At 41.5% G+C, this 12687-nt stretch overlaps 1 protein-coding gene across 7 annotated transcripts in view; it reads right to left on the reverse strand.

The window, feature by feature from the left end:
* The window catches only part of TBC1D31 (TBC1 domain family member 31), a 78729-nt gene that overhangs the window by 3402 nt on the left and 62640 nt on the right, over positions 1–12687 (reverse strand). For 5 of the 7 annotated variants that reach the window (XM_030937471.1, XM_030937468.1, XM_030937469.1 and 2 more), the window contains 3 exons: positions 8466–8606; positions 6895–7089; positions 4497–4635 (listed from right to left, as the gene is read on the reverse strand). In XM_030937471.1, the coding sequence (XP_030793331.1) occupies positions 4497–4635; positions 6895–7089; positions 8466–8606 (475 nt within the window). The remainder of the gene's footprint in view (positions 1–4496; positions 4636–6894; positions 7090–8465; positions 8607–12687) is intronic. The other 2 variants (XM_030937470.1, XM_010363878.2) reach the window with 1 other exon arrangement.

Below are 12687 nucleotides of genomic sequence, written 5' to 3' on the forward strand. Positions count from 1 at the left end.
TTTTTTTAGACGGAATCTCGCTGTCACCCCAGGCTGGAGTGCAGTGGCGTGATCTCGGCTCACTGCAACCTCCACCTGCTGGGTTCAAGCCTCAGTCTCCAGAGTAGCTGGGATTACAGGCGTGCGCCACCATGCCCGGCTATTTTTAACAGAGACGAGGTTTCACCATGTTGGCCAGGTTGGTCATGTTGGCCATGTCAGCCAGGTCGAGCTACTGACCTCAGGCAATCCACCTGCCTGCCTCCCAAAGTGCTGGGATTACAGGCGTGAGCCACTGTGCCTGGCCAGAAATAACTTTGAAATAAAATACTTGTAGCAAATGGACTAAGGTCATGAGCTTCCCAGTCTACCAGCATTTTGGCCCAAGCAGCCTGGCCACTGCTACACCTGCTGCACAGATAAGACGGGAATCAGGTGTGGTTCCTCAGATCTTTTTGTTTCTTTATTTTTCAGAGACAGAGTCTCACTATGTTGCCCAGGCTGGTCTTGAACTCCTGGGTTCAAGCCATCCTTCTGCCTCAGCCTCCCAAATTGCTAGGATTACAGGCGCCACCGTGCCCAGCCACAGCTGAGATCTCACAGCTCCCTCTCATCTGTCCTCCAAAATTCAACCTGCCCACTCCTGTTCAGTTCATCTTCCCAAAGGGCTATGTTGTAAATATTATCTCTGGTCAAACAACGAATGATTTCCTTTTGTCTCCAGCAATGTTTCAAACACTGGCTGGGGAGATTCACCCGTGAAACTTTAAAACAAAAATCTAGCTCCCTAGTTTCTACCCTAGAGCTACCGACGGAATTATTACTATTATTAGACCTACTGAACGAAATCACTATTGGTGAGGTCTTGAACATATGTATTTTTTGAACATGTACAGGGTTTTTTTTTTTTTTTTTTTGAGACAGAGTCTCACTCTGTCGCCCAGGCTGTAGTGCAATGGCGAGATCTTGGCTCACTGCAACCTCCGCCTCCTGGGTTCAAGCGATTCTCCTGCCTCAGCCTCTTGAGTAGCTGGGATTACAGGTGTGTACCACTACTCCCGGCTAATTTTTGTATTTTTAGTAGAGACAGGTTTTCACTATACTGGCCAGGCTGGTCTCAAACTCCCGACCTTGTGATCCGCCCATCTCGGCCTGCCAAAGTGGTGGGATTACAGGAGTGAGCCACCACGCCTGGCCCAAAAATGTCATTTTCTTAATGGTAGGTGATTGCCTCCCGGTTTTAGGATTAAATGAATCTGATTAAATCTATATACCCTGATTAAGAAAATGACTGACAGATCATTCAGTCATAAACTTAAGACTTTTGAAAACTGGATGTTTATTAATCAAATTCTCTCCAGTGGTGAAATTTAGCAAGGTTCAAAAATATACATGGTTGACTGGTCTGACAAAAAGATTTAGTTAGCATGGAAGGAAGACATCATGGAGGCAGAGGGGCAAACGTGTAGGAAAACCACTGATGTGGAAAGCTTTTTTTTTTTTTGAGGCGGAGTCTCGCTCTGTCGCCCAGGCTGGAGTGGAGTGGCCGGATCTCAGCTCACTGCAAGCTCCGCCTCCCGGTTCACGCCATTCTCCTGCCTCAGCCTCCCAAGTAGCTGGGACTACAGGCGCCCGCCACCTCGCCTGGCTAGTTTTTTGTATTTTTTAGTAGAGATGGGGTTTCACCGTGTTAGCCAGGATGGTCTCGATCTCCTGACCTCGTGATCCGCCCGTCTCGGCCTCCCAAAGTGCTGGGATTACAGGCTTGAGCCACCGCGCCCGGCCGCTTTTTTTTTTTTTTTACAGTTTCTTACCTTTCTCTATTTCTACATAGATAGCTCTCTAAATATTTTCTATTTTTATTTCTAAAACAAGGGTAAGGCTGGGCATGGGGGCTCATGCCTGTAATCCCAGCACTTTGGGAGAGCCAGGCAGGTGGATCACGAGGTCAAGAGATCGAGACCATCCTGGCCAACATGGTGAAACTCTGTCTCTACTAAAAACACAAAAATTAGCCGGGCGTGGTGGTGGGCGCCTGTTATCCCAGCTACTCGGGAGGCTGAGGCAGGAGAATTGCTTGAACCTGGGAGGCGAAGGTTGCAGTGAGCCGAGATCGTGCCATTGCACTCCAGCCTGGCGACAGAGTGAGACTCCGTCTCAAAAAAACAGACACACACACACAAAATCAAGGGTAAGTGTGAAAGGGTGAGGGAGAAGTGACAGCTCCCATGGTTGTTATCTTTTGTAAGCCGGTTTTAAATATTTAATTTGTGCAGGGTCACATTCTACTCTTCTCCACCTCCCCGAAGTACTCTTGGTGCTATCTGGGACCACTAAATCTCAAATATGAGCAGCAATGAGGGGTTTTAAAAGCAGGCGTGATTTGGCCGGGTGCGGTATAATTCCAGCACTTTGGGAGGCCAAAGTAGCCAGATCACTTGAAGCCAGGAGGTCGAGACAAGCCCGGGTAACATGACAAAACCCCATTTCTACTAAAGATTAGCTGGGTGTGGTAGCATGCGCCTGTAGTCCCAGCTACTCAGGAGGCTGAGGCAGGAGAATCGCCTGAATGCAGGAGGCAGAGGTTGCAGTGAGCCAGGATCGTGCAACTGCACTCCAACCTGGGCAATGGAGTGAAGTTCTGTCTTAAAAAAAAAAAAAAAAAGTAGGCATAATTAAATGACCTAACCTATATTTTCACTTTTCAAATTTGTGAAATGGAAAAGTAATGCACACAGCATATTCATGAAGCCAAAAACTGGAAAGAATCCAAATGTCCCATCAACTGATGAATAGATTAAAAAAAATGTAATATCCACACAATGGAATATTATTCAGCAACAAAAAGGAATGAAGTGCTGATATACGCTACAACATGGTTGAATCTCAAGACATTATGCCAAGTACAAGAAACCAGACACAGAAGACCATATATTACATGCATTTGCATGAAATTTCCTGAATAGGCGAATGGACACGAGGTAGTGAGTGGTTGCCAAGGGCTTGGGGGAGTGAGTGGAAATGGAGAGTGACTGCTAATGGGTACTGGGTTTATTTTGGAGTGCTGAAAAATGCTCTAAATTTTCTTGTGGTGATGGCTGCACGACTCTGTAAGTGTATTTTTTAGTACATGATAATATAATGCCATTGAATAATACACTTTAAGTAGGTGAATTAGGCCGTGTGCGGTGCTGGGCACTCCTGTAATCCCAGCACTTTGGGAGGCTGAGGCAGGTGGATCACCTGAGGTCAAGAGTTTGAGACCAGCATGGCCAACACGGCGAAACCCCATCCCTACTAAAAATACAAAAATTAGCCAGGCACGGTGGTGTGGGACTGTAATCCCAGTTACTCAGGAGGCCGAGGCAGGAGAATCACTTGAATCTGGGAGGTGGAGGTTGCAGTGAGCCGAGATCGCGCCACTGCACTCCAGCCTGGGACACAAGAGCGAAACTCTGTCTCACACACACAAAAAAAAAAGAAAAAAAAAAAAAGAAAAAAGGTGAATTATAGGGCATGTGAATTATGTATCAACAAAGCTATTATTTTAAAAAGCAACGTATTCACATTATAAAAGGCAACAGAGTAAAATAAAAGTGCCTTGTTAACTCTAGATTTTATGGAAAACTTTTTTTTTTTTTTTTTTTTTTTTTTTTTTTTTTTTAAAGAGACAGGGTCTTGTCTGTTGCCCAGGCTAGAGTTCAGTGGCATGATAATAGCTCACTGCAGCCTCAAACTCCTGGGCTCAAAGAGATCCTCCTGCCTCAGCCTCCAGAGTATTTTAGAGTTTTAAATTATAATTTTGATTTTTCAGTTGATGCCACTATAAGCCTTGTACTGAAACCTAATGTTGGATCAGATCCTATGAGAAGTTTCCCTGTGGTACTTGAATATACTGTTGTTCTGAGGACCAGCTTTTGGCAAAGCACATATTTTACCTCAGAGCAACAGAATCAAACAGAACTCCATAGGACAGTCTGCACAAACTTTTTCCTCCATTGGGACTCTGTTTTTGTAATAGTCGCACCTCAGCCCACCCTTTCCCACCAAAAATACAGTAACCAGTGATTACCTTTTACTTGAGCAGTAGATTGACTAGAAGTGTCAAAATACATCCCAATAATTTATTCATTGGCCAGGCACAGTGGCTCACGCCTATAATCCCAGCACTTTGGGAGGCCAAGGCGGGAGGATGGTTTAAAACCAGCAGGTTGAGACCAACTTGGGCAACATAGTGAGATCTCATCTCTACAAATAATTTAACAGATTAGCTGGGTGTGGGGATGCGCGCCTGTGGTCCCAGCTGCTTGAGAGGCTGAGATGGGAGAAATGCTTGAGCTCGGGAGGTTGAGGCTGCACTGAGCCATGACTGCATCACTACACTCCAGCCTGGGTGACAGAACCAGACCCTGTCTCAAAAAAAAAAAAAAAAAAAAAAAAAAAAAATCATAATAATAGACCCTACTAAAAGAATAAATCTGTAACATCATGGAGAGAAAGGCCTCTCAGACACTCACCTTTATGACATGGATTTTCAGCATGTTCTACAGCCGCATTTATCTCTTGCTTTAAAAACCACTTTCTAGATGCATCTGAAAGAGCAGACGCTTTCTTTGCTGATCTCAAACAGAACTCTTTTCCTTCAGCTTCCTTCCACTAAATTCAAATAAATGGAAAAAAAATTACATAAAAAGTATAGTAATACACATCTCACAGTGGAATGAGCCCCTTCTGTCTTCTCTATCCACTTTCCTTTATATTCCCATGGCAAGTAGGATCTGTTTGGTGTTATGGTAATCAGGGTGCCTGTGTTGGCCCAAGGCTATTAGGAGCCTTGAAAGCAGAGGCAGGTTTTATCCAACCCGCAGTACTACAGAGTGCCACAAAGCACACAACTATATCCCAATAGTTGCTGAAATAATAATGCATTTCAGTAAGTTTCAAATCTCAAATCTTATGAGACTAAGCTAGGTTTGTATTCGTGGCAATTGCATTTTATTTAATTTGAATGCTACATCTTAATAATAAAATCTACAAAATTCAGAGAATGAACTCTTTGCCCAGCTCTCGTCCACATGATGACTACAGGGAAGTCAAGTGATCTCTATTCACCCCTATTTTCTTCTCCATAAAATGGGGAAATAATAATCTTAAAATTAGCTCAGAAGGTAACTAAAATAAATTTAAAATTCAACTCCTAAAGTTTGCCAAAATTCTGGAAAAGCTACAGCTTTTACATGGAAACACATTATTTTTATGTTATAGAAATAATGCATTAAATAACAAAAACTTTTAAAAAATCACAAAATAGGAGGGCAAGGAAGGATCACAGATGTCCATCCCTTTCATGTTACTGATGAAGAGGCTGATTCTGAGCAGCTTCCCAAGGCCACGCAATAGTCAAGTCAGCTTTACAACACAGGACACTAGACATAAGGAAGGATTTCTGCAGAACATGAAAGGCCCTTACAATGATTCTCAGTCAACTCTCAAAAATACCATTTTACCCAAAGTCCAGCAGCAGTGAATTTCACACAGTCTAGCCCTAGTGTCAGCAATGTTTATGTTGAGAATGTGAGTTTCCACCCCAGTTTTCCTGAGAACAGCCTCAGGGTTCTGGGTATTACTCCCACCCTCTCCAAGCCCTTCTTTCCTGTCCTAGAATGAAACGGCTATAAGATAAGGCTCCATGCCACTGGGGATGGGGTAGGAGGAAAATGAATCTGGAATAGTGACTTGAAGGAAATGCACTGTAAGAAGCCAGCTTTCAGAATAGACACTGTGATACAGCAACGGAGAGAAGCAATTAAGCCAGGTATCTAGATCTTGATCTTTCCCCAGCTCCTCAGTGTCCTTACAAAAGTCCATGGTACCTGCAAAAATATCTCCAGAGCACAGATCCCAGAGTCTTTGGAAGGATCAACCAAAAGATACACAGGTGTGACATATACTATTAATTACCTCCTCGGACTCCATTCTTTGATTCTTCTTCAGGAATAGAATCTTTTGTTTTTATTTTTAGCTATTTTATTAACTGATAGGAATAGAATCTTAATTTTATTTGGGATGATAATGCTCCCTGTGAAGAATATTATTTTTCTCAGCATCCTTTGCTGACAAATGTGGCTCAAAATATGATGTGGGACTCCTGGAAAGAAGTTAGAAGGGAGTGTGACTCAGGTGGGAGGCAGAACATTCGCGCTTGTGCACTCCCTTCTCCCTGCTGTCTGCAATGTGTATGTGATGGCTGGAACTCCAGGAGTCATCTTGGATGGTAAGGTAACCTTGAAAATGAAAGTCATACACTAAGAAGAGGTGCAGAAAGGCTGAAAGAGGACATTGCCCTGATAACGTTGGAGCCCCAGTACTAACCCTGGACTCCCTACCTCCAGACTATGTATCTATCCTGTTCATAGTCACTGTAGTGTGGGGTTTTGTTACTAGCAGCTACATACCATTTCTACGTATTCAGCATCTTTTACATTGTAAGTATAAAGAATGAGCTAAATTAAAGTACTAGTATTATTCAAGCAGCCAGAATAAAAATCCAGGAAGTTGAGAAATTGAAGCACACTAATGTAAATGAGAAAGACGCTTAATCATTTTTTGGTAGATGTATTAGATGACTTCTCTGACAAACACCTATTAAAATCAGATTATCTTTTCCAGCAAAAACGACTTGGTTTGATGCTTTTGTCATTTGACTCTGTACTACTTCAAAATTTCAGTGCTTAGGCTGGGTAAAGGGGCTGACATCTGTAATCCCAGCACTTTGGGAGACTGATGCAGGGGGATCGCTTAAGGCCCGGAGTTCGAATTTTGAGGCTGCGCAACAAAGTGAGACTCTGTCTCTTTAAAAAAAAAAAAAAAAAACCAATGCTTGATATAATAAAAAGCTGATAACACTATTTTTACCTTCTTGGCTTCCTGCTCCACCATTGCATTTAATATCTCTATTTCTTTCCTTCTGTTTTCCCTAAGGAGTTTGGCTACTTCCTGGTAACATTTGTTTCGTTGTAGATCATCACATTTTTGTTTATGTAAAGACTGAATCTGCCAGTCAGTATTTAGGCAGGCTTGTTCAGCCTTTGCCAAATTTTCTTTAATCACCTAGGAAAAAGTTATACATTTCAGAAACAAGGTCAGACTGCTAACATACAAAATGAAGGTAAAACCATTCAATGTATCCACATGTCTAGGGTGGTTGTTCACAACTCTGGCTGCATATTAGCATCACCTGGGAGTGCTTAAAATCAGCTGATGTCTGGGCCTCACCACAAGCCAATTAAACCAATCACCGGACAGCTGGGTACTGGCACCTTTAAAAAACTCTTCAAGTAGAAATTAGCTGGGTGTGGTGGCGGGCGCCTATAGTCACAGCTACTCGGGAGGCTGAGGCAGGAGAATTGCTTGAACCCAGGAGGCGGAGGTTGCAGTGAGCTGAGAGCGTGCCACTGCACTCCAGCCTGGGTGACAGAATAGGACTCAGTCTCTATACTTAAAAAAAAAAAAAAAAAAAGCTCTTCAAGTGATTCTAATTTACAGCCAAGATTAAGAACTTATCAGCTAGGGGATGGGTGGGATTCAACAATTTCCATGTTTTCAGCACTCTGAAGAAGAGCCCATTTTAACAGACTGGACAAAAGCCTATTAAAAAAAAAAAAAAGGAATATCTTGAGGAAATCACCTAAGAGACTGTTGTAGAACAGAAGGTATCTACTGTACACTATTCCTGGTTTTCGGAACAGGAGCAGACCGGTACACATACCCATTTAACATTTTGTTAAAGAGGTAATAGAGAAAGTTCTTCTTTGAAAGTCTCAAGTTCTGTTTCAATTCACTTAAGTCAGCATTTCTGAAAGGGTACTCCATAAGAAATTCTCTGAAATACATCTGGGAAATTTTCTTAAATATTCACAAATGTACAGTATCCTCAAATTTGGCATGAAAAATACCTCACTTTAAGACAGCATTTCCAATACTTATTTGACCACCCCCATCTTATTGAATAATAGTTAATAGTCCACACAATACACTTGGAAGTGCTGGCTTACATACCAGGCACGGACCTGATGCTTTGAACCTAATCAACTCAGGGACAATTTCAGAAGCAGAACATAGAAGGACAGTATAATTTGTAAAGTTACTATTCCTTTGTATTTTCTTCTAAGTCACTATTCCTTTGTATTTTCTTCTAAGTCACTACTCCTTCGTATTTTCTTGTAAGTCATTATTTCTTTGTATTTTCTTTGAGGAAATTCCTTTGTATTTCCTCAAACTGTAGGAAAAAGACATGCATATGATTGTCAGTGAAGTAAACATCCTATATATAAAAGGAAGCAATGTGAGATTCTAGGAACTGTGACAACTGAAGCAAAGAAACAAACTAATTCAACTTTACAGAGTTTAATTTCGATTTTGTTCTCTTAAGAGGGTGACATGAAAATTTCTCTTCTGCATATACACTAAATGGATTGTATTTTTACCTTCTGAGTTTTCTGACTCTGTGTTTCACCTGCTTCTATCAGCTTATGAAACATGTGTTCTTCAAGATCCACTTTTCGTCTATAGGCATCTGCATCTGCTCGCATTTCTTTTGCAACAGCTGCTTGATTTTCAGTAAGATCCTGTTAAAATCATTTGTAAAAAAAAAATCACTGATTTATATAATGGTAGAATACAAAAACAACTTTTTTCAGAATAGTAATATGCACACAAAAGCTGCAATCATCTAATTTTCAAAGTAAAATGCAAAGACTGGAGATATCAGCAAAAATGGCAGAGTAAGGACCCCTGGAAATCCTCTCATCCATAAAAGCATTGAGAACATGGATTAAAAAAAAAGTCAAAATGAACTTTTTCAGCATTCTGGAAATTAACCAAAGACTTGGAGCTATCTGGGGAGCATTTACTTATAAAAATGGCTGAATCTCAGTAAAAACAGCTAGCTCTCTGACATTTCATCTTGCATTTTTCCTGTTCCCACCCCACTCCCAAGCTATGCATTAGTCTTTCTTTTTGTTTGAGACAGAGTCTCACTCTGTTGCCCAGGCTGGAGTGTAGTGGCATGATCTCAGTTCACTGCAACCTCCCCCTCCTGGGTTTTCAAGTGATTCTCCTGCCTCAGCCTCCTGAGTAGCTGGGATTACAGGTGCCCACCACCAGGCCTGGTTAACTTTTTTTGTATTTTTAGTAGAGATGGGGTTTCACCATGTTGGCCAGGATGGTCTTGAACTCCTGACCTCAAGTGATCAGCCTGCCTTGGCCTCCCAAAATGCTGGGATTACAGGTATAAGCCACGGTGTCCGGCCTATGCATTAGTCTTGAAAACCAGCAGCCTGGAAGCCAAGCAAAATGGGGTTGGACAGAGCTCCTTCAAACGACCATCGCTGGAGAACTGTCATTGTTTGAGTTGTCTGGTGGTTCCCTGAAAGACCACTCCTAAGGCTGTCTTTTTAAAATCTCACTCAGAGCTCACCTAGTGGAGAATAGTCTTATCCCTGGGGAAGTTGTTGAAAACAATTAGAGCAAACTGTTGAATATCTTGGCTGCTTGGGGCAGTGGATCTTGGGAGAGCAACCAATAGGCTAAGCAAAAAGCTTAACAGGAAAAACTGGAGAATCAGATGTCCACAGGAGGCTTAAAAAATCTCGGATAGATTCCTGGAAGGTCATGTGCATGTGTAAGGCTGTGCATATGCTAAGGGCTGTGTTCTCAGACCTGAGAAAGACCTAAGATCTCACACTTCTGGTTAACTCTGAGGTTTTGCATAACCAGGAAGTGGAATCTAAGAAGTAGAAACTGCCTAGCTGAGTGATAAAGGCGTGCCCTAACATGCACACAGAGCTCCTCAACAACTACTAGAAGCTTACTGGTTGAAAGAATCTATTAAAATCTCTGTCCAATCATTTGCTGACCCCCAAACTATCTGAGTAGAGACATCAGTGGCTATATACAACAAAAGATAGGGACTTTCAAAATTAGTTCAGAAAAGTCACTAAGCAAAGAAACAAGAAGAAACCCTGGGTGGGGAGACAATCTTATTTCCAAAATTGCCACATTATATGCCAGACGGTCCCATAGTTGACGTAATGATTTTCTTATTTTATGATGGGTCTATCAGGGCGTTACATGAATTTTCAACTTACAATATTTCTAACTTATGATGAGCTTATGAGGACATAACCCCATCATAAGTTGGGGAGCATTGTATTCAAAATGTCTAGTTTTCAACAAACAATCACATGATTGTTTGAAAAAAAACAAGAAATATAGGACAGGCATAGTGGCTTATGTGTATAATCCCAGCACTTTGGGAGGCCAAGGTGGGAGGACTGCTTGAGCCCAGGAGTTTGAAACCAGCATGGGCAACATAGCAAAACCCTGTCTCTACAAAAACTACAAAAATTAGCAGGGCGTGATGGTATGCACCTGTAGTCCCAGCTACTTGGGAGGCTGAGGCAGGAGGATTGCTGAAGCCTGGGAGGCAGAAGTTGCAGTGAGTTGAGATCATGCCACTGCACTCCAGCCTGGGCAACAGAGCGAGACTCCATCTCAAAACATAACTTCTGTTGTAGGAATGCTGCAGATTAAAGTTATGCACTCTTATGGATAACTTAAATCTTCTCATGAAGAAACAACAGCCAAACGCTAATTAAGGGACATTCTACAAATTAGCTGGCTTACATGTTTCAAAAAATATCAATGTCATAAAATACAAAGAGTCAGGAACATCTCTCATTTCAAAGGAGACTAAAATGATGACAACAAAACAATGGATGAGAGCTCAGATTTTATTTTGCTCTAAAGGACATTTTGGATACAATGGATCAAATCTGAATAAGGTTTATATATCAGATCACCTTATGTTAATTTCTGATTTTGAGAACTGTACTGTGGTTATATAAGAGGACTCCTTGGTCTTAGAAAATATACACTGAAGTATTTAGGGGTAAAGGAGCATCGGGACTGTACCGGTTCAGAAAAACAAGTGTATGTTTGTGTGTACGTATGTGTATAGGTAGAGAAAAAGAGGAAGAGAAAGCAAATTTAGTAGAATGTTAGTGTTTAAAAATCTGAGAGACAAATATCTGGAAATTCTTAGTATTTTTCTTGCAAATTCTCTGTTAGTTCTAAAATTATACCCTTCAATTGCCACTATCCTCCACCCCTAAAGAAAAGATAGTAAAAAGTAAAGTTTAGCTTAGTCCACATGAATTACATCTAATTCCAAATCATGGGAGACTCAGCCAAACTGTAAATCCCTTGCTCAGTTCTAGAAGAAATTCAGCGTGGAGACTTTAAAAGTGTTATAGGTGTAAATGGATGCTATATGGTTTAAATCTCACCTAATATGGCTATCAAACATATATGTTACATATTATGAATTCACAGTTATCACTAATTTCAAACTAAAAGTATGACTTTTTTTTTGAGACAGGGTCTCACTCTGTCACCCAGGTTGGAGTGCACAATCTTGGCTCACTGCACCCTCCGTCCCCCAGGCTCAAGTGATCCTCCCACCTCGGCTTCCTGAATAGCTGGCACCACCGGTGCACACCACCACATTTGGCTATTTCTTTGTATTTCTAGTAGAGATGGGGTCTTGCTGTGTTGCCCAGGCTAAAAAATCTGACTTTTTATGTGGGCTGAAAGAAGTGAAAACTTACAGTTTCAACACTAAATGAGTAACAAAACATTTTTCCTAAATAATAAAAATTTATATTAACAAAGCTCCTTTTTTCCAGTGTCTTGAAAACTGAACAGTAAGTACTAAGCAGATATTTGCTGATTTAACTCCAGAAGATTCCAATTTAAAGTAATTTACAGGCCAGGTGCAGTGGCTCATGCCTGTAATCCTAGCACTTCGGGAGGCCGAGGTGTGCAGATTGCTTGAGCCCAGGAGTTTGGGACCAGCCTGGGCAACAAGGTGAAACCCTATCTCTACAAAAAACACAAAAATTAGATAGGCATGGTGGCACATGTCTGTAGTCCCAGCTACTGGGGAAGCTGACGTGGGAGAATCACTGGAGCAGGGGAGGTGAAGGTTGTAGTGAGCTGAGATGATGCCACTGCACTGTGGCCTAGGTGACTGAGTAAGACTGTCTCAAAAATAAATAAATAAAAATACAAATAAAGAAAGAAAGTACTTTATAGCTCCTGACTGATTTATTTTTCAGGATCCTCGTGAGGTATTGAGATAATTTTGTAGTCACTATTACATAATTACAGGAAAATTTAGTAAGTTGGTAAAAAATCCTGAGGCAAAATCTGGGGCCTACATCTGGTGCTTCAGACACTAGACTAAGCTGCTAACAGAAACATGAATTAAATAATTACAACAAACTGTACATTCAGACATTTTGGCTACCTTACAATCCTGCATGGCACTATATTCTGCTTAAAAAGTGAATAAAACGAACGCTAGAAAACCATGAATAAATACAGTCTAAAATGGGTTTATACAAACCCTGCTTTTCTTTTTCTTTTTCTTTCTTTTTTTTTTTGGAGATAGGGTCTCGCTCTGTTTGCCCAGGCTGGAGTACAGTGGTGTGATTATGGTTCACCGTGGCCTCGAACTCCAGGGCTCAAGTGATCTTCCTGCCTTTGCCTCCTGAGTAGTTGGGACTACAGGTAAGCATACCCAGCTAAATTTTTTTAATTTTTGGTAGAGATGGGGTCTCACTATATTGCCCATGTCTGGTCTGG

This window comes from Rhinopithecus roxellana, chromosome 9 (assembly GCF_007565055.1).
Source record: "Rhinopithecus roxellana isolate Shanxi Qingling chromosome 9, ASM756505v1, whole genome shotgun sequence".
In the NCBI taxonomy this organism is placed as follows: domain Eukaryota; kingdom Metazoa; phylum Chordata; class Mammalia; order Primates; family Cercopithecidae; genus Rhinopithecus; species Rhinopithecus roxellana.